Here is a 22,498-nt window from a genome sequence, read left to right on the forward strand (position 1 = left end):
TTTGCCTATTAGGCCATATACCCCTGATGTAGCCAGTCTTCCAAGAGCTTACAATAGGCCCTGTACGAAGAGCCCTGTAAGCTCCAGGAGGATTGGCTACATCAGAGGAGTGTGGCCTAATATGCAAAGGAGTTCCTGCTACTAAAACCAAGCCCCGAAACCAAGCCAGGGGATGCAGAGATCTGCCTGGCTCTGACTTTTGGGACTCCTGCTTTCCCCGCCCCCCCAGTCGTGCCCCCCGTCTCTCCCCTTTATACCCACGTGTCTCCCTCCCGCCAGGGCGACTGATCTTTGACAACCTGAAGAAATCCATCGCTTACACCCTGACCAGCAACATCCCGGAGATCACCCCTTTCTTGCTGTTCATCATGGCGAACATCCCCCTCCCCCTGGGGACCATTACTATCCTCTGCATCGATTTGGGAACCGATATGGTGAGTCATCTCCTCCTAGGGTTGTCAAGTCCAAATCAAGAAATATCTGGGGATTTTGGGGGTGGATCCAGGAGACTTTGGGGGTGGAGCCAGGAAACATTGGGGGTGGGGCCATAAGCAAAGTTGTGACAAGCACAACTGAACTCCAGAGGGAGTTCTGGCCATCACATTTAAAGGGACCGCAGCACCTTTTAAATGCCTTCCCTCCATTAGATATAATGGATAGGGGCACCTTCTTTTGGGGCTCACAGAATTGGACCCCCTGGTCCAATCTTTTTGAAACTTGGAGCATTTTGAGGAGATTCATTAGACGCTATGCTGAAAAATTGGTGCCTCTACCTAAAAAAACAGCCCCTCCAGAGCCCCAGATACCCCCAGATCAATTCGCCATTATTCCCTATGGGAATCGATCTCCATAGGGAATAATGAAGTGCCCAGCAGACATTTCCCTCCTCCCCCCTTTCTGACGACTCTGAAGCAGGGGAGGGCCTGCTCCCACCTGGGGATTGGCATCTCTACTCACGAGTCGCTGAACTTCCAACTTCTTCAAAGTAACACAGAGCAACCGACCTCTGAAAAGCTTCTGCGACCAACGAAGGGTCTGGGCTGCAAACGACCTCTGCAAAGATTGTGCAACCAACGGAGGGTCTGGGCTGCTTTCACAGCCATGTTATTCTGCCTGCTCCCCCGCCCCCCTTCAGTGTTAAAGACGCAGACGCACCATCCCAAGAGGAAGCCTGTCCAGTAGAGTCTGAAGCCTCCAGAGGTGGAAAGGCACATGGTCCTCTGGGGGCGGGGCTTCCCTCTGCCGGCCAGGTGACTGGGAGCGGGAAGGAGCCTGGGAAAGTGGGGGAACCCCCACTGGGACCTGGGGATTGGCAAGCCTATTTCCTCCTCCCCCTCCGGGCCTCTGTGTGTCCAACTCCTCTGCCCAAATGTTTCCAAAATGGTATGCCCCCTGGCTTCTGCGTTGCAGCTCATGGCAGTGAGGCCTTGGATTATTGTGGCCTCGAAGCCAGTTCTGCACAAACCGATGTGGTAAAACTAGGGATCATTCAGTTGAAAAAGAGGCACCAGAGCTCATTAGCACAACTCATTTGCATATTCCACACACCCCTGACATCATCGGAAAGTGTATTAAATAATATCAGCTCAGCATCTACCTTAAAAATGCTTCTTGAATTCAGGGCTTTTTTTTTGTAGCAGGAACGCCTTTTTAAAAGTATGGTGGGAGTAAGGTTTTATATTACAGGGCTTTTTTGTTGTTGCAGGAACTCTTTTGCATATTAGGCTATACACCCCTGATGTAGCCAATCCTCCTGGAGTTTACAGTAGGCCCTGTACTAACAGCCCCGTAAGCTCTTGGAGGATTGGCTACAACAGGGGGTGTGGGCTAATATGCAAAAGAGTTCCTGCAACAACAAAAAGCCCTGGCATATAAAACCTTACTGCCATCAAACTTTAAAAAATGACTTTCTTCTATGTGGCCACAGCGGCGGGATGAAGATTTCCATCTGTCTGCTTTATGTGTTTTGGTTGTTCTCCCAGTTTTTGTGGGGGAAAATATTAAAAAAATGGTCCAATCGTAGAGATCAGCAAAATTCTCACAGGGGGGAGGGGTTGAAGAATGGAGCCCAGAAACAAGTATTGGGGGAGAGGGTGGTAAGAAAGAAAGAGCACGACCATTATGTAGTGGTTCTGGAGCTCTGCTCCTGTGAGCTCCTGCCCAAAATGAGGCCTGGGTAAAACTTGTTCTTGGAAGGGCTGCCAGGTCCAATTCAAGAAATATCTGGGGACTTTGGGGGTGGAGTCAGAAGCCATTGGGGGTGGAGCCAGGAGCAATTGTGTGACAAGCATAATTGAACTCCAAAGGGAGTTTAGGCCATCACATTTCAAGGGACCTTTTAAATGCCTTCTCTCCATTGGAAATAATGAAGGACAGGGGCACCTTCTTTGGGGGGCTCATAGAATCGAACCCCCTGGGCCAATCTTTTTGAAATTTGGAGGGTATTTTGGAGAGAGGCCCCGGATGCTATGCTGGAAATTAATGAGGACATTACAATAAACTCAAATACAACACACACACACACACACACACGTATAGATAAATACATAAGATTCAAGGCTTCATTTATGGAAACAATCAATGCGAGGTTATTAATGAAAGATATTCATCTTGCGGTAACGTTGAAGTGTGAGGGCAGGAACCAAAATTCCTTTTCAAAAAAGGTTCCTATTTAAGCAACATAGAAGGAGAAGACTTAGACCCATAATGGGATTGAAAGCTAACTCATTTATCTAAAATAAAATATTCCCAAAGTTTAGAAGCCCAAGTTTGGATAGAGGGAACTCATTTGCATATTAGGTCACACACACCCAATGTTCCCTCTTAGCTGCAGAATCTTGTGAGCAAAAATTCTACTTTGTGAGCTACCGGCATTAATGTTGTGAGCTAATGCCATTAAAGTTGTGAGCTACTGCATCAATTATTGTGCTCTGGGGGGGGGGGGGGCATTTTTCCTGAGCTTAGGCAAAAATGTGTGAGCAGGAGGCTAAAAATCTGTGAGCCAGCTCACCCTAACTCAGCTTAGAGGGAACACTGCTTGTGAACTACTGGCATTAAAGTTGTGAGCTCTTGCATAAATTAGTGCGCACTGGGGTCTTCCTTCCTGAGCTAAGACAAAAATGTATGAGCTGGAGGCTAAAAATCTAGCTCACGCTAACTGAGCTTTGAGGGAATACTGGTTACACCCTCTGATGTCAAGCCAGCTGAAACAGAGTTCCTGTTCAAAAAAAAGCCCTGAGGATTCACAGTGTACAAAGAATTGCAGGGGGGGCCCACTGTAAAATCTTATTAAAAGTGCAAATCAGTTGGCCGATTCCAATGTAACATGATTCATGAGGGATCACAATTTGTTTGAAGCATTCAGAACGTCCATCAGATAAGGAGATCAGCGTACAAATTCCTCTGCTCATTTCACAACCCCAAATTATTTCATGTATGTATGCAGCATTTCGTATATGTAGCCTACATGGCTAGGGAAATCGATGAATAGTTTTTGGCACGTGAAATACTGAAAAGAGCATTGGGTTTTTGTTACAAGGTGCATTCTTGAGGAAGAATCTGATTTGAAACGGGCTTCCGGGATCCAGATGTGTCTGTTGTGGCACTACACAGCTGCACGAGGGGATAGAAAACTCTCGCTGAAGCTCAAAACTAATTCCATAGGTTAGTTTTTTCTTGAGGGAATGCAGGGCCTTTTGGGTACAAAAAGCCCAGAAGAACTCATTCGCATATTAAGCCACTCTTCCAGTGCCACCATTGTGTCACGCAGGGCTTTTTTGGTAGAAAAAGCCCAGCGGGAAATCATTTGCATATTAGGCCACACCCCCTGACGCTGAGCCAGCCAGAACAGCGTTCCTGTGCAAAAAAAGCCCTAGACAAGACAGTCAAACTGGTTGGCATCTGTAGGTAGGGTGCCAGGTCCCACCCCCCCCCCCACTAGCAGGGGATGGCAGTGTAGGGTTACCAAATCCAGGCTGGAAAACTCCTGGAGATTTGGGGATAGATGCCACAGAGTCCCCTCTCCAAAGCCTGCGTTTTCTCCAGGGGAACTGATCTCTGTAGTCTGGAGATAAGCTGTAATTCCAGGGGCTGGCATCCCTATAATAAGCGGTCAGTATGAATATGAAGCACAGCCTTCAGGTATTTTTTACTCTCTGAGCCTGGTGGCCGCAGCCAAATGCCTCTCGGTGCCAGCTTGACAAAATGGCCACATCGGAGCATCCAACACTCTCAGTGAAGCACGCCGACAGCCATTGTGGAGATTCAAAAGGTTAGCTGTCCAATAGGGCTGGAACGTTTTTAAGAGGTGCACAGAGCTGGTCCTGTCCCCAGGTTCTGAAAGTAACAACATGATAGAAATGTTTTGGACTGTTCAGGTCTGTAAGGTGCTACTGAACTCGAATCTAGTTCTCGTTTGGTGTAGTGGTTAAGAGTGGCGGACTCTCATCTGGAGAACCGGGTTTGATTTCCCACTCCTCCACATGCAGCCAGTTGGGTGGCCTTGTGTCAGCCACAGTTCTCTTAGAACTGTTCTCTCAAGAGCAGTTTCTGTCAGCGCTCTCTCAGCCCCCAACTACCTCACAGGGTGTCTGTTGTGGGGAGAGGAAGGGAAGGAGCTTGTAAACTGCTGCAAGATCCCTAGCGAAGAGTGGGGTATAATTGGCAGCCATTTTGTGGCAGCCATTTTTTTGTCTATGCCCACCGAGCTGTGTCAGAATTCCACAGGCTGAAAAAGGCTAGGGGCCCCTATTATAATTCTTCTCTCACCTTTGCCTGCAGGTGCCAGCCATCTCCTTGGCCTACGAAGCTGCTGAGAGTGACATCATGAAGCGTCAACCACGAAACCCCAGAACCGACAAGCTGGTGAACGAGCGGCTGATCAGCATGGCCTACGGACAGATTGGTGAGGGGGCGAGGCAGTGTGCCTTTGCCATGGAACTGGGGAGAGCATGTGCCCTGGGAACAGGAAGGGGGGAAGTCTGAAAAGGTACAGAAAGCCAGGCCAATGTTTCAGATCTGACTTTCAGGCAGTTTGGTGTAGCGGTTAAGTGTGCGGACTCTTATCTGGGAGAACTGGGTTTGATTCCCCACTCCTCCACTTGCAGCTGCTGGAATGGCCTTGGGTCAGCCATAGCTATTGCAGGAGTTGTCCTTGAAAGGGCAGCTTCTGTCAGAGCTCTCTCAGCCCCACTTAACCTCACAGGGTGTCTGTTGTTGTGGGGGGGGGGAGGTAAAGGAGATTGTGAGCCACTCTGAGACTCTGAGGTTCAGAGTGAAGGGTGGGGTATAAATCCAGTATCTCCTTCTTCTCTAGAAAGCCTGGTGCTTAGTGCATTCTGTGGGCCAAACAAACACTGGGGGGAAAGACAGAAAGACAGAATAGGGTCGCCAGCTCCAGGCTGATGTTTAATTTTTATTTTTTAAAAGATGTCATCGATATCAAGATGAAATTGGATTTTTTTTTTTTTTTTAGAAATACAAAGAATAGAAAAAAAATACACGGTTCCAAATTGAAATATATGAAACAATCTAAAAATACACGCCTGGGCTTCTTTAGCCTTAAATCTTGTTACTTGTAGTTAACACAGTGTACAGTCGTTAAAGAAGCACAAATGTCTATTGATGAGCTCGAAATTGGGAAATTCTTGGAAATTTTGGGGGTCGATCTTGGGCAGGGTTGTCAAGTCCCCCAGCTGCTGATGGGGGGTGGGAATAAGGTGCCAGCTTCAGGTTGGGGAACTCCTGGAGATTTGTGGGTAGAGCTTGGGATGACCTTAGTAGGGTAAGATGGCATAGAGTCCCCCCTCCAAAGCATCCTTTTCCTCCAGGGCAACTGATCTCTGTAGTCTGGAGATGAGCAGGACTGGATTAACAACTAAGCCAAGTAGGCACTGGCCCATAGACCCCCCCACACACACACCTTTAGGGGCCCCCGGCCGGCTTTTCCCCATGGTTTCCCCCCTGCTTGCAGCTTTGGAACCTGCACACGCAGCCAGCAACTGAGCCGCTCGTTGCCTGACTTGCCTGGTGCAGCTGCTGCTGGCGTTGTCCCCAAGTTTGCCTCTCTCTGCCTCTCCCCCGCAGCTTTGTCAAAGGGGCTTTTGAGAAGGTGCCTGCAGGATGCAGTGGGGGCTGTGGGTGGTGGGGTAGGAGCTCCGACTCTGAGATAATTTGCAAGGGGACCTCCAAGATTTTGACTGCCGAGGGGCCTCCACAGGGCTTAATCCAAGACTGGGGGCACGGGAGATGAGCTGGAATTCCGGGGAATCCCCTGGTCCCCCCTGGAGGCTAGCATCCTTGTCCTGGCCAGGGCAGGGTTTGGGGAGAAGAGGAACTTCAGTGGGGTATAATGCCACCCTCTCAAGCAGCCATTTCCCCCCCCCCCCATAGGGTTGCCAAGTCCAATTCAAGAAATATCTGGGTACTTTGGGGGTGGAGCCAGGCGACTTTGGGAGTGGAGCCAGGAGACATTAGGGGTGGGGCCAAGATCAAGGCTGTGACAAGCATAATTGAACTCCAAAGGGAGTTCTGGCCATCACATTTAAAGGGATGGCACACCTTTTCAATTTCTTTCTTCCATAGGAAATAATGGATAGGGGCACCTTCTTTTGGGGCTCATAGAATTGGACCCCCTGGTCCAATCTTTTTGAAACTTGGGGGTATTTTGAGGAGAGGCACTAGATGCTATACTGAAAATTTGGTGCCTCTACCCCAAAAAACAGCCCCCCAGAGCCCCAGATACTCGCAGATCAATTCTCCATGATTTTCTATGGGAATAAATCTCCATAGGGAATAATGGAGTTCCCAGCAGACATTTCCCTCCCCTCCCCCTGCTTTCTGATGACCCTGAAGCAGGGGGAGGGCCTCCAAACCGGAGGATCCCCTGCCCCCACCTGGGGATTGGCAACCCTACCCCCCCCCCCCAGGAGAACTGGTCTCTTGTGTCTGGAGAACAGCTGTAATTCTGGGAGATCTCCAGGGGCCACCTATAGCTTGGCAACTCTTGAAACAGGACCAACAGGGCTTTTTGTGCAGCAGGAAGTCATTTGCCTATTAGGCCACACCCCCTGATGTAGCCACCCAGCCCAGCGTCCGGTTGCCAAGTATGCTGGGCTGGATATGCAAACCATGGAGTGATGACTGCAGGATGCGATGAATGTTAAATTATGGGACTGTAACGTTAAGATTCTTCAGGTTTCGTTTACTGTGTAATGATATGAAAAATGTGGTAACGTACGAGAAGTATAGTATGCTCTTTTGACTTATTTATGAATTTAATGGAATTTGGTTTTGCAAAAAATTGGTAGTCTTTAAGACTGCTTCTGTCGCATTTGGGGTTGTAAAATCTATCTGTTGTAGTTTCCTGTATGTTTGTCTATTTCCCACCTGGGGACTGGCAATTCTACTCAGAGCGGTCACAATCTCCTTTACCTCCTGCACCCCCAACAGACACCCTGTGAGGTGGGTGGGGCGGAGAGAGCTCTCATAGCAGCTGCCCTTTCAAGGACAACCTTTGCCAGAGCTATGACTGTCCCAAGGCCATTCCAGCAGCTGTAAGTGGAGGAGTGGGGAATCAAACCTGGTTCTCCCAGATAAGAGTCTGTGCACTTAACCACTACACCAAACTGGCTCTCTTGCAAAATATTGCGCATAGTGGTTCATTGAAACTGCAGATATGAATGGATATAGTTTTGGGATGGTCTGTGGTGGAAGTGCTCAATCCAAGTCCAGAAACCCTTTAGAAACCAACAAACCAAGAGAGCTTTGAGTCTTAATAACTTAGCCAGTTTGGTGGAGTGGTTAAGTGTGGGGACTCTTATCTGGGAGAACTGGATTTGATTCCCCACTCCTCCACTTGCACCTGCTGGAATGGCCCTGGGTCAGTCACAGCTATCGCAGGAGCTGTCCTTGAAAGGGCAGCTGCTGTGATAGCCCCCTCAGCCCCACCCACCTCACAGGGTGTCTGTTGGGGGGAAGAAGATATAGGAGATTGTAAGCCACTCTGAGTCTCTGATTCAGAAAGAAGGATGGGGTATAAATCTGTAGTCTTCTTCTTCTTAGACTCTGAAAATTTTGTTGGTCTCTGAGGTGTCACTGAACTCGAATCTAGCTGCTTGACTAATGGACATAGCTTTGTTATATTGACCGGGAATAAATTTTAACACGCCTTTAACCTTTCCAGATCCCAGAGAGTAATGCAAACCCCTGAATGTCATTCTGATCTTTATGGTTTTGGAACACGATAAAAAGTACATAAAAATTTATTGCATTAGCCACAGCTGTAAGAACAGCATTACACAAAAATGTGCCTGGGAACACCCTCCCAGAAGCTATAAGGGCCCTGCGGGATTTGTCTGCGTTCCGCAGGGCCTGTAAGACCAAACTGTTTAAACAGGCTTTTGTGGTCTAACTGAAAAAGGGCTGCCACCGGACACCGGTGGGTCTGATCATAGTTAAGAAGTCAATACCGCCTATACTGGATTGAAATAGCGCTATAGAATGGTTTTAAAGTTGATATGTAAATTATGGCTTTATATGTTTTATTGGATTAATTGTTTTATAATGTTGTAAGCCGCCCTGAGTCCGCTGGCGGAGAGGGCGGGATATAAATGAAAAGTAATAAATAAATAAATAAATATTTAGGCAGCTCTACAAAGACCTCAGCTAGATGGGTCAAGGATTCTGCACAGGGGTGGAATTCTAGCAGGAGCTCCTTTGCATATTAGGCCACACACCCCTGATGTAGCCAATCCTCCAAGAGCTTACAAAAAAGAGCCTTGTAAGCTCTTGGAGGATTGGTTACATCAGGGGGTGTGGCTTAATATGCAAAGGAGTTCCTGCTAGAATTCCACTCCTGGTTCTACACCATAAGCAGGTAGGGTTCCCAGCTGGGGGGGGGGAGATTTCCCCTGGTTTTAAGGCCCCCAAATAGCTGGCATGGACCTGTCCGGTGGGCGGGATCTCTGCCCCAAAGAGTCCATCACACCTGATCTGCCTTGTGCAATGACATTGCCCAGAAGTGATGTCATCACACCAGGCGCATCATTCGGGGGACACTCTAGGAATTTGGATAAAGATTCTATGGCATGTGAAGTGATGGTATCACTTTACTCGGCTCGGGTAAGTCTTAGTGTTCCCGCTAAGCTGAGTTCGTGTGAGCTAGCTCACAGTTCTTTTAGCCTCTGGCTCACACATTTTGGTCTTAGCTCAGGAAAAATGGCCCCAGAGCACACTAATTTATGCAGCAGCTCACAACTTGAATGCCAGGAGCTCGCAAAGTAGGATTTTTGCTCACAAGACTCCACAGATTAGAGGGAACATTGCTGGCAACCAGTGTTCCCTCTAAGCGGAGTTCGTGTGAGCTAGCTCACAACTTTTTAGCCTCTGGCTCACACATTTTGGTCTTCGCTCAGGAAAAGTGGCCCCAGAGCAAACCAATTTATGCAGTAGCTCACAGCTTTAATGCCTGTAGCTCACAAAGTAGAATTTTTGCTCTCAAGTCTCCACAGCTTAGAGGGAGCATTGAAGTAGCAACATCAGCTGTATCCTTCTAACTCCATTGACTCCAATGGATTTAAGGCATAGGCAGGCCTCGGATTCAGCGGGAGCTCATAGGAGCACAGCTCCTGAATCTTTCTGAGGGTTCCCTCTCCTCCTCCCTACCACGTCCACTGAATAGTAGGTGCAGCTGCATAACAATCCCTGGATGAGCTCCACCACCTCTTTTTCTACAAAACGACTCCTGTGTATAGGACTGCATCATAACACAGGTGACTGGTAGGCAGGCAGGCTTTTTTTCCCACTGTCCTTGCAGGCTCAGGGCGGGTTCCAACATGGTTCCGACATATGGCATGATTAAAATGTAATGCAGCCTCCAAATCTGAAATTTATTAATCCATCAGTTTAAACCAGGCATGGCCAAAATGTGGCTCGGGAGCCACATGTGGCTCTTTCACACATATTGTGTAGCTCTTGAAGACCCTGCCAGCTTGGAAAAGGCATTTCTCTCTTGATATCACTTTTCTGAGCCAAGCCAGCCAGCAGCTTGTAAAATGCATTTAAAGTTGCTTTCTTTTCACCTCTTCTTCCGCATCTTTCTTCCTTCCTTCCTTCCTTCCTTCCTTCCTTCCTTCCTTCCTTCCTTCCTTCCTTCCTTCCTTCCTTCCTTCCTTCCTTCCTTCCCTCCTTCCTTCCTCCCTCCTTCCTTCCTTCCTTCCTCCCTCCCTCCCTCCCTCCTTCCTTCCTTCCTCCCTCCCTCCCTCCCTCCTTCCTCCCTCCCTCCCTCCCTCCTCCCTCCCTCCCTCCTTCCTTCCCTCCCTCCCTCCCTCCCTCCCTCCCTCCTCCCTCCCTCCCTCCTTCCTCCCTCCCTCCCTCCCTCCCTCCTTCCTCCCTCCCTCCCTCCCTCCCTTCCTTCCTCCCTCCCTCCTTCCTTCCTTCCTTCCTTCCTCCCTCCCTCCTTCCTCCCTCCCTCCCTCCCTCCTTCCTTCCTTCCTTCCTCCCTCCCTCCCTCCCTCCCTCCTTCCTTCCTTCCTTCCTTCCTTCCTTCCTCCCTCCCTCCCTCCTCCCTCCCTCCCTCCTTCCTTCCTTCCGTCCTTCCTCCCTCCCTCCCTCCCCCTCCCTCCTTCCTTCCTTCCTTCCTTCCTCCCTCCCTCCCTCCCTCCCCCTCCCTCCTTCCCTCCTTCCCTCCTTCCTTCCTTCCTTCCTTCCTTCCTTCCTTCCTTCCTTCCTTCCTTCCTTCCTCCCTCCCTCCCTCCCTCCCTCCCTCCCTCCCTCCCTCCTTCCTTCCTTCCTTCCTTCCTTCCTTCCTTCCTTCCTCCCTCCCTCCCTCCCTCCCTCCTTCCTTCCTTCCTTCCTTCCTTCCTTCCTTCCTTCCTTCCTTCCTTCCTTCCTTCCTTCCTTCCTTCCTTCCGACTCTCAAACATCTGATGTTCATCTTTTGTGGTTCTCAAGTATCTGACGTGCATGTCTTGCAACTCTCAAACATCTGACATTTATTCTGTGTGGCTCTTATGTAAAGCAAGTTTGGCCACCCCTGGTTTAAACTATAATAAAACGTTGCCAAAACACTGGATGGCGTCCACCGCACTGTTGACAAGTCCCAAGAACTCAGGTTATGCGTAGCCAGGGATGGAACAGGAGAGAGCAGCTGGGTGGGTGAGAAGGTCAGGCTTGATGGAATAGAATACGGCAGAGCAGGGGAGGCCACTATAGACCAGCTCAACCATAGGCCTCAACAGTGGTAGAATTCTAGCAGGAGCTCCTTTGCATATTAGGCCACACCCCCTGATGTAGCCAATCCTCCAAGAGCTTACAAGGCTCTTTTTTGAAAGCTCTTGGAGGACTGGCTACATCAGGGGGTGTGACCTAATATGCAAAGGAGCTCCTGCTAGAATTCCACCCCTGGGCCTCAACCATCTTTAGGAGCTCTTTTTTTTAATTAGGAGCTTTTGTAGTTTTACTTGTAAGGCAAAGTATGGTGTGGGAGGGTTGGCAGAGAGAGAGAGAGCACAGAAGATTCAAGTGCAATTATGGTTGCCAGCCTCCAGGAGAAAAAAAAATACCTCTACAAACATTACGAATAAATGGTCAGTATAGCAGCCCCATGGCACAGAGTGGTAAAGCTGCAGTACTGCAGTCCTAAGCTCTGCTCACGACCTGAGTTCAATCCCGGCAGAAGCTCGAGGTTGGCTCAGCCTTCCATCCTTCCGAGGTTGGTAAAAGGAGTACCCAACTTGCTGGGGGTCAAGTGTAGATGATTGGGGAAGGCAATGGCAAACCACCCCGTAAAAAAGTCTGCTGGGAAAACATTGTGATGCTACATCACCCCAGAGTCAGAAATGACCAGTGTTTGCACAGGGGACTACCTTTTACCTTTTTATGGTTACGAATGTTTACAGAACAGGATAATACTGTGAACAATTAACTCGATTTATATCTATACCACTGAATAGTCATCCTGTAATTTCTTAAATCGACTAATTTTGACTATGTAGTTGGGAACACTCTCCAAGTTAAAACTGCAATATGAAAAGGTGACATGGTTGACTTTTAAATATTAATTAACTTAAACTCCACTTGACAGTATTTTATTTTTGGTTTAGAATAAATGCAAATACATATAACAAATATCTCTAATATAAATAAAAAAGAAGGGAAAGTATTGTTATTCTGAAGATAACTGTATTCTGGGGTATGTAAAGATTTGATGTATGGTATATTGTATCTTGATTAATTAGTTAATAAAAAATTGAAAAGTCAGATGGCAGCTGGAGTTTTCCCAGAGTTACAACCAGGTGTTTGGGTTTTTTTGTAGCAAGAATTCCTTTGCATATTAGGCCGCACACTCTTGATTTAGCCAATCCTCCTGGAGCTTACAGTAGGCCCTGTACGAAGAGCCCTGTAAGCTCCAGGAGGATTGGCTACATCAGGGGGGCATGGCCTAATATGCAAAGGACTTCCTGCTACAAAAACAGCCCTGGTCTTCTGCCCTCTCTCTCCTTTGAAGGAAACCTACTCTGTAAAAGAGAGAGATTCAGTCCAGTAGCCCCTTAGAGACCAAGATTTTCAGGGTATAAGATTCTGAGAGTCAAAACTCTCAAAAGCTTAAATCCTAAAAATCTTGCTGGTCTTTAAGGTGCTCTTCTACCCAGGGCTTTTTTTGTAGCAAGAGCTCCTTTGCATATTAGGCCACACACCCCTGATGTAGCTAATCCTCCAAGAGCTGACAGGGCTCTTTGTACAGGGCCTACTGTAAGCTCCAGGAGGATTGGCTACATCAGGGGTGTGTGGCCTAATATGCAAAGTAGCTCCTGCTACAAAAAAGCCCCGATTACACCTGATCTTCAGCTTGCAGAAGGTGGATTCTGTGGCATCAGATTCCTGCTGAGCTCCTTCCCCGAAGGCTGCCTCCCTCTGGCACGCCGCTCCTCAGTCTCCAGGAATTCCCAATCCAGAACTGGTGACCCCAGTTGCCCTGGAAGGGTACAGAGAAATGGGTCTCCCCTAATTCAAACCTTGTTTTGCAGGAATGATTCAGGCGCTGGGAGGTTTCTTCTCCTACTTTGTGATCCTGGCCGAGAACGGGTTTCTTCCGTCAGTGCTGGTCGGCATCCGGCTGAACTGGGACGACCGAACCGTCAATGACCTGGAGGATTCCTATGGGCAGCAGTGGGTAAGAATACACACACACACACACAGACTGTTCCAGTTGCATAGCAGCATAAGACTAGCTATTCAGTGGAATTGACAGATACTGAAATATCATTCAGGTAGCCTTGTTGTCTATTGTAACCGGGGCTTTTTTTTTTGTAGCAGGAACTCCTTTGCATATTAGGCCACACCCCCTGATGTAGCCAATCCTCTTGGAGCTTACACTAGGCTCTGTACTAAGAGCCCTCTAAGCTCCTGGAGGATTGGCAACATCAGGCGTGTGCCCTAATATGCAAAGGAGTTCCTGCTACAAAAAAAAAGCCCTGCTTGTAGCAAAATAAGGCTTCTGGACTGCTGTAGTGGTACATTAAATATTATATTAACAACATTTATCGCAGCACAAGCTTTCATATCATTTCTGTAACTTTCTGCTTCTAGAATGAGGTAAAAGCGTTCCTCTCTCGCCGCTGTATCTGAGGAAGCGAACTGAGTTTCATGCAAGCTCATAACTGGCATAAATGTTGTTAGGCACTGCAATTAATAGTTCTGTTAAAATGCTTGGAGAAGGCCTTTCTGTCTTTATATCGCTTCTCCATGGCGAGCCAGGTGGCAGCTTGGAGAAGTGCCTTCAGATTTACAACCATAACTCATGCACAGCATGGATTGGGCCTGAGGGGCAGAGAGGCAGGGGTATTTTTGGGAGGGGGTGTCCTCCCCTCTCAGGATATTGATTTTCCCCTCCTCTGCCTCTCCCTAGACCTACGAGCAGCGCAAAGTCGTGGAGTTCACCTGCCACACAGCCTTTTTCGTCAGCATCGTGGTGGTGCAGTGGGCCGACTTGATCATCTGCAAAACCAGAAGGAATTCAGTCTTCCAGCAGGGCATGAGGTCAGAACACTGGGGGTCTAAAGATACATACCAACAGAGTAGAAAAGGCCCAGCAGGAACTCATTTGCATACTAGGCCACACACCCTGATGGCACCGTTGTTTCACATAGGGCTTTTTTTGATGAAAAAGCCCAGCAGGGATTCATTTACGTATTAGGCCACGCCCCCTGACACCGAGCCAGCCGGAACTACATTCCTGTGCGTTCCTGCTAAAAAAAACCCCTGCATACCAACCACTGCAGTTCTGCAGCCCCAAAATGGATTATGGAATAGCTGGGGGAGGAATAACGCATATCAGACTTTAAGGCAGGGGTCTCTAGCACAATGCCTGTGGGTGCCACGGTGCCCGCCGACAGCTTTCCTGGTGCCCGCCCAAACCATGCCCTCCCCAGGCTCCACTCCCAAAATCTCCAGGTCTTTTCCCACTTAAGGTTGGCAACTCTAGTTGAACGTGACACACGTTTTCCCTATGCGTTTTGACACATTCTCTTAGTGCTAGCATGAGAAAACAGAGGTGACCGTAGAAATCTGTAATGCCCAGGAGAGATGCATTAGGTGTGAAAGAGACCTGTGAGAATTTGGGGTCCCATTTTAATTTGATTTAATTAATTTTTCAAATTATATCCCATCCTATCCCACAAGTGGGCTCAGGGCGGCTTACAACATTAAAACACCCTTAAAATGAATCACTTCAAAAACATTGTCTCCAGAGAAATGTCTATCGGATTCGAGAGCAGCAATCCGTAAATCTCTCTCTCTCTTTCTCCTCAGGAACAAGATCCTTATTTTCGGTCTCTTTGAGGAGACTGCCCTGGCGGCTTTCCTATCGTACTGTCCCGGAATGGATGTGGCACTGAGAATGTACCCCCTGAAGTGAGTAGGGGTCATGGCCAGCTTTCTCAAACAGGATGGCAACCCATGTTCTTGGAGGGGTTTTGGCTGCCGTCTCCGGGAGGTCCATCCCACCCTTTAATCCCTCTGCGCTGATCTCCTGCCATCTCTCCTCAGGCCTAGTTGGTGGTTCTGCGCCTTCCCATACAGCTTCCTCATTTTCGTGTACGACGAAATCCGTAAACTCATACTGCGCCGTAACCCAGGAGGTGAGTGGGTTGTGAAGAGGCATGGGTGCGCATTCGCGTGCATGCACAGGAACTGGGCAGGTACGATGCAACCTTCGGGCAGGATGCTTAATGAGGAGAGTCAGGAGCTATCCGGGGTTGTATCCGTGCATTGTTGGATATTGCGTTGTTGTCTCCTGATAGCAGTCATTCAGATATGGATTCTCCCAGGTGGGCAAGGCACCATCTGTTTGCAAACGATTGCTATTGCACATCTGTTTGCAAAAGATCGCTATTGCACATCTGATTGCAAAAGATCGCTATTGCGCATCTGATTGCAAACAATCGCTATTGTGCATCTGTTTGCAATCGATCGCTATTGCACATCTGATTGCAAAAGATCGCTATTGCACATCTGATTGCAAACAATTGCTATTGTGCATCTGTTTGCAAACGATCGCTATTGCACATCTGTTTGCAAATGATTGCTATTGCGCATCTGTTTGCAAACGATTGCTGTTGTGCAGGTAAAGTGCAATATCCAAGAATGCGTGGAGGGAACAGAACTCCAACCCACAGATGATAAGAGGCCACTGCTATTGATTTCCCACAATTCGGACTAGCGCAAACCTAGAAATAGGTGTCGAGCCAACAGCTCAGCGATCTATCTAGAGTTCTGTGTTATTAAAATAGGGAGGGGAGGTGGCAAGGTCTCATCAGATCTTGTAAGCTAAGCAGGGTCAGTACTTGGAAGAGAGACCACCAAGGAAGACCCTGCAGAGGAAGGCAAAGACAAACCACCTCTTCTTCTCACTTGTCTTGATAATCCCTTGCTGGGTCGCCGTAAGTCGGTCGCGATGCGATGGCACATACGTATGCGATTAAAATGAACTTACATTTAATTTCCCAAATATATGTATTGGTTGGAGCTTACCAAACTCAAGGCAAGGGCTAAATATGGAGAGCAGCCATAAAGAAAAGTTTAACCAAGACTGATAGTAACTCGGTAGTCTGGTCTCCCCCTTTAAGATAATCCCTTGGTCCAAGCACTCTGCACTCTACCTCTCCAGGTAGGCCTTTAACTACTCATAGAATAAAGACCCTCCTGATTTGGATGGCCCAGGTTAGCCCCCTCATCAGATCTTGGAAACTAAGCAGGGTCAGGCCCTGGTTATTCCTTGGATGGGAGACTGCCAAGGAAATCCTGCCTTTCTGTGGAAAGGCAGGCAATGGCAAGCCACCTCTGAACTTTTCTTATTTGGCTGTGATTTGATTACACTTTCTGCCACTACCATGACCGATGTAAGGACCACTTCCTAGCTATTGTGCCAATCAGAAGACAGGGTTCCCCCACTCCACTCCATTCAGCCTGAAAATCTTTTCTGGTTAGCCCCAAAGTCGTGGGAAAATTCAGAACAGGAACATGCAGTGTGAATGGGGGAAGCTGCAAAGGGAAAGGAGGTTAGGTTTGAAAACGAGGTGTTCAGAAACTATTTGAGCGGTGGCATAAGTGGAAGGGGGGGGGAGGAAGCTGGTGGAATGGGCGTTTGTGAAAACAGGGGTGGGGTGTAGAAACAGGCTTGGCCCTAACGCCCCCTCCTGTTGATTTCTCTCTTGCAGGATGGGTGGAGAAGGAAACCTACTATTGAGCCTCTTCCTTGGTCCGTTGCTGGTGTCTCCCCTGCAAGGGGGTGGGCACTCCCCCCTCCAAAATTACACCTACCCCTCCGATTATGAGACAGTGGCCGGGACCGTCTTCTCAGACGCAGAAACAACAAACCGATTCCCTGTTCCCAAACCCCCATTTCCTCCCCAACATTGGGTGGTTGAGATGGAGAATTAGTCCTGTCTCATCCTGCCTTCATGTCCCAGGCCAGAGGCGAGGGGGAGGGACACCCTTCCCTCCCGCCCTCTACTCTCTGCCCTCTTCTTCATTATCTTTGGGGGAGGAATCTGGGGAGAGGGTCTCGTGTGCCACAGACAAACGGGGGGAGATCTAAGCGAAATGGATTTACCTCTGCAAAATACTCCTTGGGGAGCTCCCCCTCCCTTTCAAATCCCTTTCCCTAGCTGGAATCAAACCTGGGACCAGTGGCAGCCCAGAGGAAAAAAAATTATGCCTCGGATATGTGAGCCAAATGTGACAGGGTTACTGTTATCCGGTTAGCAGAAGTAGAGACTTTTGACCACCCCACCCCACCTTGGGGAGGTGACCCCCTCTTCCTGTTCTCCTCAAGGGGGGGGAGGGTGTTTGTGTGTGTGCGTGCGTGTGTGTGTGCGTGTGAGGGGGAATGGAGGCCAGAGATGGGTGAGCCCCCCACTGCCCGACAAAAGCTTCCCCAGCCTTCCCCCCCTTCTCGCAGTGTTCCGAAACGTGTCTCGTGCTGGGTGCTGAGCACAAAGCGGTGTGTGTGTGTGAATGAATGAGGGGGAACCCAGCGAGAACAAAAAGCACCAGGATTCCACAGCGCCTCCCTTCTCCCGCCTTCCCTGCCCGATTCTGACTCCTGCTAGATGTGTAAATGAAACCCAGGAGTTCCGAGTCCTCTGTGCATGTACAAAGTTGCTCTTTTAGGACCAAGGCAGCCGCTTTTCGCCTGTTTCCCTCCTCTGTGTGTGCGCATAGGGGGAAGTCGTCATTGTTATCCTCCTATTCCAAGAGAACCCCTGGAGGGGAAGGGGGATGCCCCTTTGGTGCTCAACACCATCTTCTCCTCCCCTGCTCCCTCTCTCCGTGGCCATTTTCCCGGTGCCCCTGCCTTGCCAACCAGCCCAGGGCAGAGGGGTCCACAGCCATAGCCCTTTCCCCAGGGGGCTCTGCTCTTCCTCATCTGCCTTGGGGCAGGAGAACGGGGAGGGGGGCTCTCTTGTCTCCTGACAGGGTGAGATGGCTGCATCACCCTGTTACCCCCCTCCCCACATACCCTCTTATTTTCTTTGTGTTTTAGGGGTGGGGAAGGGGGACAGGAGGGGCCCACGTTTGGAGGGGGGACCTCTACCCTTCCTGTCCCGTCTTCCCTTTCCTGTTTCGGGATAGTGTTGTCGTGTGAATCAACCAAAACAAGGAAAACAAAACAAAACAAAAAAAATACAATTTAACAAATAAAAACCAGAAGTGGAATATTTAATAGGAGAGCTGTGGCCGTCTCATTCCCTGCAGCCCGTGAGCATCCAAGGGGGTGTCTGTGTTCTGAGAGAAAAAAAAAATGGTTTCTGAATTAAAACCAATGTACAAACCGGCCAATGTACCCATTACGCAGAATGAAGTGGTAAACCGAGTCTGTGACAATTTGAACTCTGTTAATTTAGATGGTGGTGGGGGGGAGCATTGTCGTCATAATTTAGAATGTTCTCTCATTTAAAAAAAATCAATCTCCCTGTCTGTTAAAATAACACATAAAAAGGTTTGACACGGATGTACCAATTCACTACATGTAGACAGTCTGGTTTTTTTTTAAAATGAAGAGGCGATAAAAACACACTTCCCCCCCCCCCACACACACTGCATTTTGAAGTGATACAACCTGGAACCTGCCACAATGGGGAGGAGAAACCAACTGCGGCATAGGGGTCAAGAGCGTGAGCAGCGAACCGGCACGAATATCACTTTAGCCATGATTTTTACGACTGTCGGAAGGGTTGAACAGGAAAGTCTCTAAGGGAAAAACACACCCCAAACTGGCTTGTGCCTTCCCACTAAGCAAAAGCTGAAGGCAGGCCTCCAGGCTAAGGGACCCTGCGCCCCGACCAAGTGGCTGTTCCGCCGTCGGAAGAAAGTAGGAAGTTGAAAGTAGGCTTCGCATTTTGCAGAGTTTGAACATATATGAACATATGAAGCTGCCTTATACTGAACCAGACCCTTGGTCCATCAAAGTCAGTATTGTCTTCTCAGACTGGCAGAGGCTCTCCAGGGTCTCAAGCTGAGTTTTTTCACACCTGTTTGCCTGGACCCTTTTTTGGAGATGCCAGGGATTGAACCTTCTGCTTCCCAAGCAGATGCTCTACCACTGAGCCACCGTCCCTCCCCAAGTTTGGTCAGCATCCCGAAAGGGTTCGTTGAGTTTGGTCAGCATCCCGAAAGGGTTCGTGGTCGGGGAACCGTGCTGGTTTAAAAGCAAGCATTTGCCTATGTACTCTTTGCAGAGAGGAGTGGGGTGCGTGCGTGGGGGATTTACTGGGGACATGAAAGGAGCCGGCGCTGAGAATTCCAATACAAAACAGGGTTTCCGCATCAATTGAGACAAATTAACACAACAGCTGGAATGTAGGAGCACAAAGAGTCCCCAAACGTTACATGAACATTTCACACACTTTTTAATAACATATAATAACCGTAGATAGATCCCAGTAGGCAGCCGTGTTGGTCTGAAGCAATAGAACAAAGCAGTAGACAAGTTCACCTTTAAGACCAACTAAGTTTTATTCAGAATGTAAGCTTTCGTATGCTCTTAAGCAGACTTCATCAGAAAAAATGAAATGGAAGCGGCAATTCTTAATATAAGTGGGCAGTGCAGAATCATGGGAATAAAAAGATTCCCATGATTCCACACTGCCCACTTATATTAAGAATTGCTGTTTCAATTCCCATTTTGTCTGATGAAGTCTGCTTAAGAGCATACGAAAGCTTACATTCTGAATAAAACTTAGTTGGTCTTAAAGGTGCACTTGTCTACTGCTTTGTTCTATATAGTAATCGGATTTATTTAACCATTATTCGCAGCCATACGATATCCATACAACAATAGAACTCTCCTTAAAAAAAAGTGAAGAGCGTCAATTTCCTTTTCTCTTATTCTCCGTGTCGGAGCTTTTAGCCCCCACTCTTTCAAATACAGATGAAGACTGAAATCTACAGCAAGCCTTTAGGACTGGAAAGAAGCAACAGATAGAAAGACGAAGCGTAGATCCATGCAAACTTTACTCCTGTGGCTCCAAATAAGGATCCAAGTGATTATAAAATGTTGAGAAAGCTGCACCGAAACCACCTGTTACTGGAAGGCATGTCTGTTTGCTCGCTGTAGATTTCAGTCTTCATCTGTATTTGTGGAAGTGATTTCCCTGTTGAAGGAACGTTATCAGTTCTTATGGATCGTTTGACGACTTGAAAAAGTTCACAGTGGGAGCTAAAAGCTCAAACACAGAGAATAAGAGAGAAGGATGCAGTGGTTAAGCGTGTGGACTCTTTTCTGGGAGAACCGGGTTTGATTCCCCACTCCTCCACTTGCACCTCCTGGAATGGTAAGGTAAAGGTAAATTTATTTTTGTATCCCGCCCTCCCCCGCCAAAGGCAGGCTCAGGGCAGCTCACAGACATGGAATAACCATGATTTCAATAAAATACAATCAATACAATACAATAAGACAAATTAAAATACAATTAAATTACCATTATAAGTTAGGATAAAATTGGATAAAACAGCTGTTATATGTTAATAATTAATAATTAAGGTGCTACAATTCACAGTCCTCCACTTACCCGTAATCCACTAGTTTAAAAAAAAAAGTTTACTAATTGACTCACTTTGATTAGTTTATTGTATATATTGGATTTGGACTGTTTAAATTTTTTTTGCTAATTAATTTAAGAATGGTTAATGGGGGGTGGGCCTTGGGTCAGCCATAGCTCTGGCAGAGGTTGTCCTTGAAAGTACAGACTCTTATCTGGGAGAACCGGGTTTGATTCCCCATTTCTCCACTTGCACCTGCTGGAATGGCCTTGGGTCAGCCATAGCTCTGGCAGAGGTTGTCCTTGAAAGGGCAGACTCTTATCTGGGAGAACCGGGTTTGATTCCCCATTCCTCCACTTGCACCTGCTGGAATGGCCTTGGGTCAGCCATAGCTCTCGCAGGAATTGTCCTTGAAAGGGCAGCTTCTGTCAGAGCCCTCTCAGCCCCACCTACCTCACAGGGTGTCTGTTGTGGGGGAGGAAGATAAAGGAGATTGTAAGCTGCTCTGAGTGTCTGATTAAGAGAGAAGGAAAAAGGAAAGGTCCCCTGTGCAAGCACCAGTCGTTTCCGACTCTGGGGTGAGGTTGCTTTCACAACGTTTTCATGGCAGACTTTTTACGGGGTGGTTTGCCATTGCCTTCCCCAGTCATCTACACTTTCCCACCAGCTTTCCCACCAGCTGGGTACTCATTTTACCGACCTCGGAAGGATGGAAGGCTAAGTCAACCTCGAGCCGGCTATCTGAAAACCCAGCTTCCGCCGGGGATCGAACTCAGGTCGTGAGCAGAGCTTAGGACTGCAGTACTGCAGCTTTAACACTCTGCGCCACAGGACTCTTGAGAGAAGGGCGGGGTAGAAATCTGCCTCCTTTTACTTTTTTTCAAGATGAGGAAGCGAGGATTTCTCATAGGATTGAGTTCTATTGTTCCATGGATGTCAATAATGGTTAAATAAATACCATTACCCTGTGTTATAGGTTAAAAAGGGTGTGAAATATTCAGGTGATGTTCGGGGAGTCATTGTGCTCCTACATTTCAGCTGTTGTGTTTTATTCGGCACTGAGAATTCGGCTGGAGGTAGCCAAGGGTGCCCTGACCTGGTTGGCCCATGCTAGCCCCATCTCAAAGTTAAGCAGACTCAGCCGTGGTTAGCACTTGGATGGGAGACCTCCAAGGAATCCCAGGGTCGCTGCGCAGAGGCCGAGGCAGGCAAAGGCAAACCGCCTCCGATCACCACCTCTGATAAATACTTGAAAGACTGTCCTAGAGAGGATGGTGCGGAGTTGTTTCCTGTGGCCCCAGCCGGTCAGACCAGAACCAATGGGTTGAAATTAAATAAATGTTTCGAGGTCAACATTAGGAAGAACTTCCTGACCGTTAGAGCGGTTCCTCAGTGGAACAGGGGAGGTGGTGGGCTCTCCTTCCTCGGAGGTTTTTCAACAGAGGCTGGATGGCTATCTGACAGCGATGGGGATTCTGTGAATTTTGGCAGCTCAGGAGAGGAGGACAGGAAGGATTGCATCAGTGCTGAGTTCTTGTGACCCTTTCGGACATGCCCAGGGAAATGCCAATCACCACTTGGGAGGGCAGGAAAGAATTTTCTCCAGGACAGTTCGGCTAGATATCCTGGAGGGTTATTTTTTTTCTTCTTTTTGCCATCTTCTGGATATGGAGCAAGGGTCATCGGGGGCATGGGGGGAGGTAGTTCTGAATGTCCTGCACTGTGCAGGGGGCTGGACTGGATGACCTCAGAGGGCCCTTCCAACTCTACTCTAGAGCCAATTTGGTGTAGTGGTTAAGTGCGCGGACTTTTATCTGGGCAAACCGGATTGATTCCCCACGCCTCCACTTGCACCTGCTGGAATGGCCTTGGGTCAGCCATAGCTCTGGCAGAGGTTGTCCTTGAAAGGGCAGCTGCTGTGAGAGCCCTCTCAGCCCCACCCACCTCACAGGGTGTC

The 22,498-nt window shown here is 48.4% G+C and overlaps 1 protein-coding gene across 1 annotated transcript in view; it reads left to right on the forward strand.

Annotated features, from left to right (window-relative positions):
* Nucleotides 1–17,380, forward strand: part of ATP1A3 (ATPase Na+/K+ transporting subunit alpha 3) — a 64,894-nt gene extending 47,514 nt beyond the window's left edge. Inside the window, 7 exon segments of the mRNA XM_060257544.1 lie at nucleotides 280–434; nucleotides 4,780–4,903; nucleotides 13,026–13,171; nucleotides 13,907–14,037; nucleotides 14,809–14,910; nucleotides 15,046–15,137; nucleotides 16,716–17,380. Coding sequence (XP_060113527.1) covers nucleotides 280–434; nucleotides 4,780–4,903; nucleotides 13,026–13,171; nucleotides 13,907–14,037; nucleotides 14,809–14,910; nucleotides 15,046–15,137; nucleotides 16,716–16,744 — 779 coding nt within the window. The 3' untranslated portion in view covers nucleotides 16,745–17,380.
* Nucleotides 17,381–22,498: the final 5,118 nt, after the last annotated feature.

The sequence above is a fragment of the Heteronotia binoei genome, chromosome 17 (assembly GCF_032191835.1).
Source record: "Heteronotia binoei isolate CCM8104 ecotype False Entrance Well chromosome 17, APGP_CSIRO_Hbin_v1, whole genome shotgun sequence".
Classification (NCBI taxonomy): Eukaryota; Metazoa; Chordata; class Lepidosauria; order Squamata; family Gekkonidae; genus Heteronotia; species Heteronotia binoei.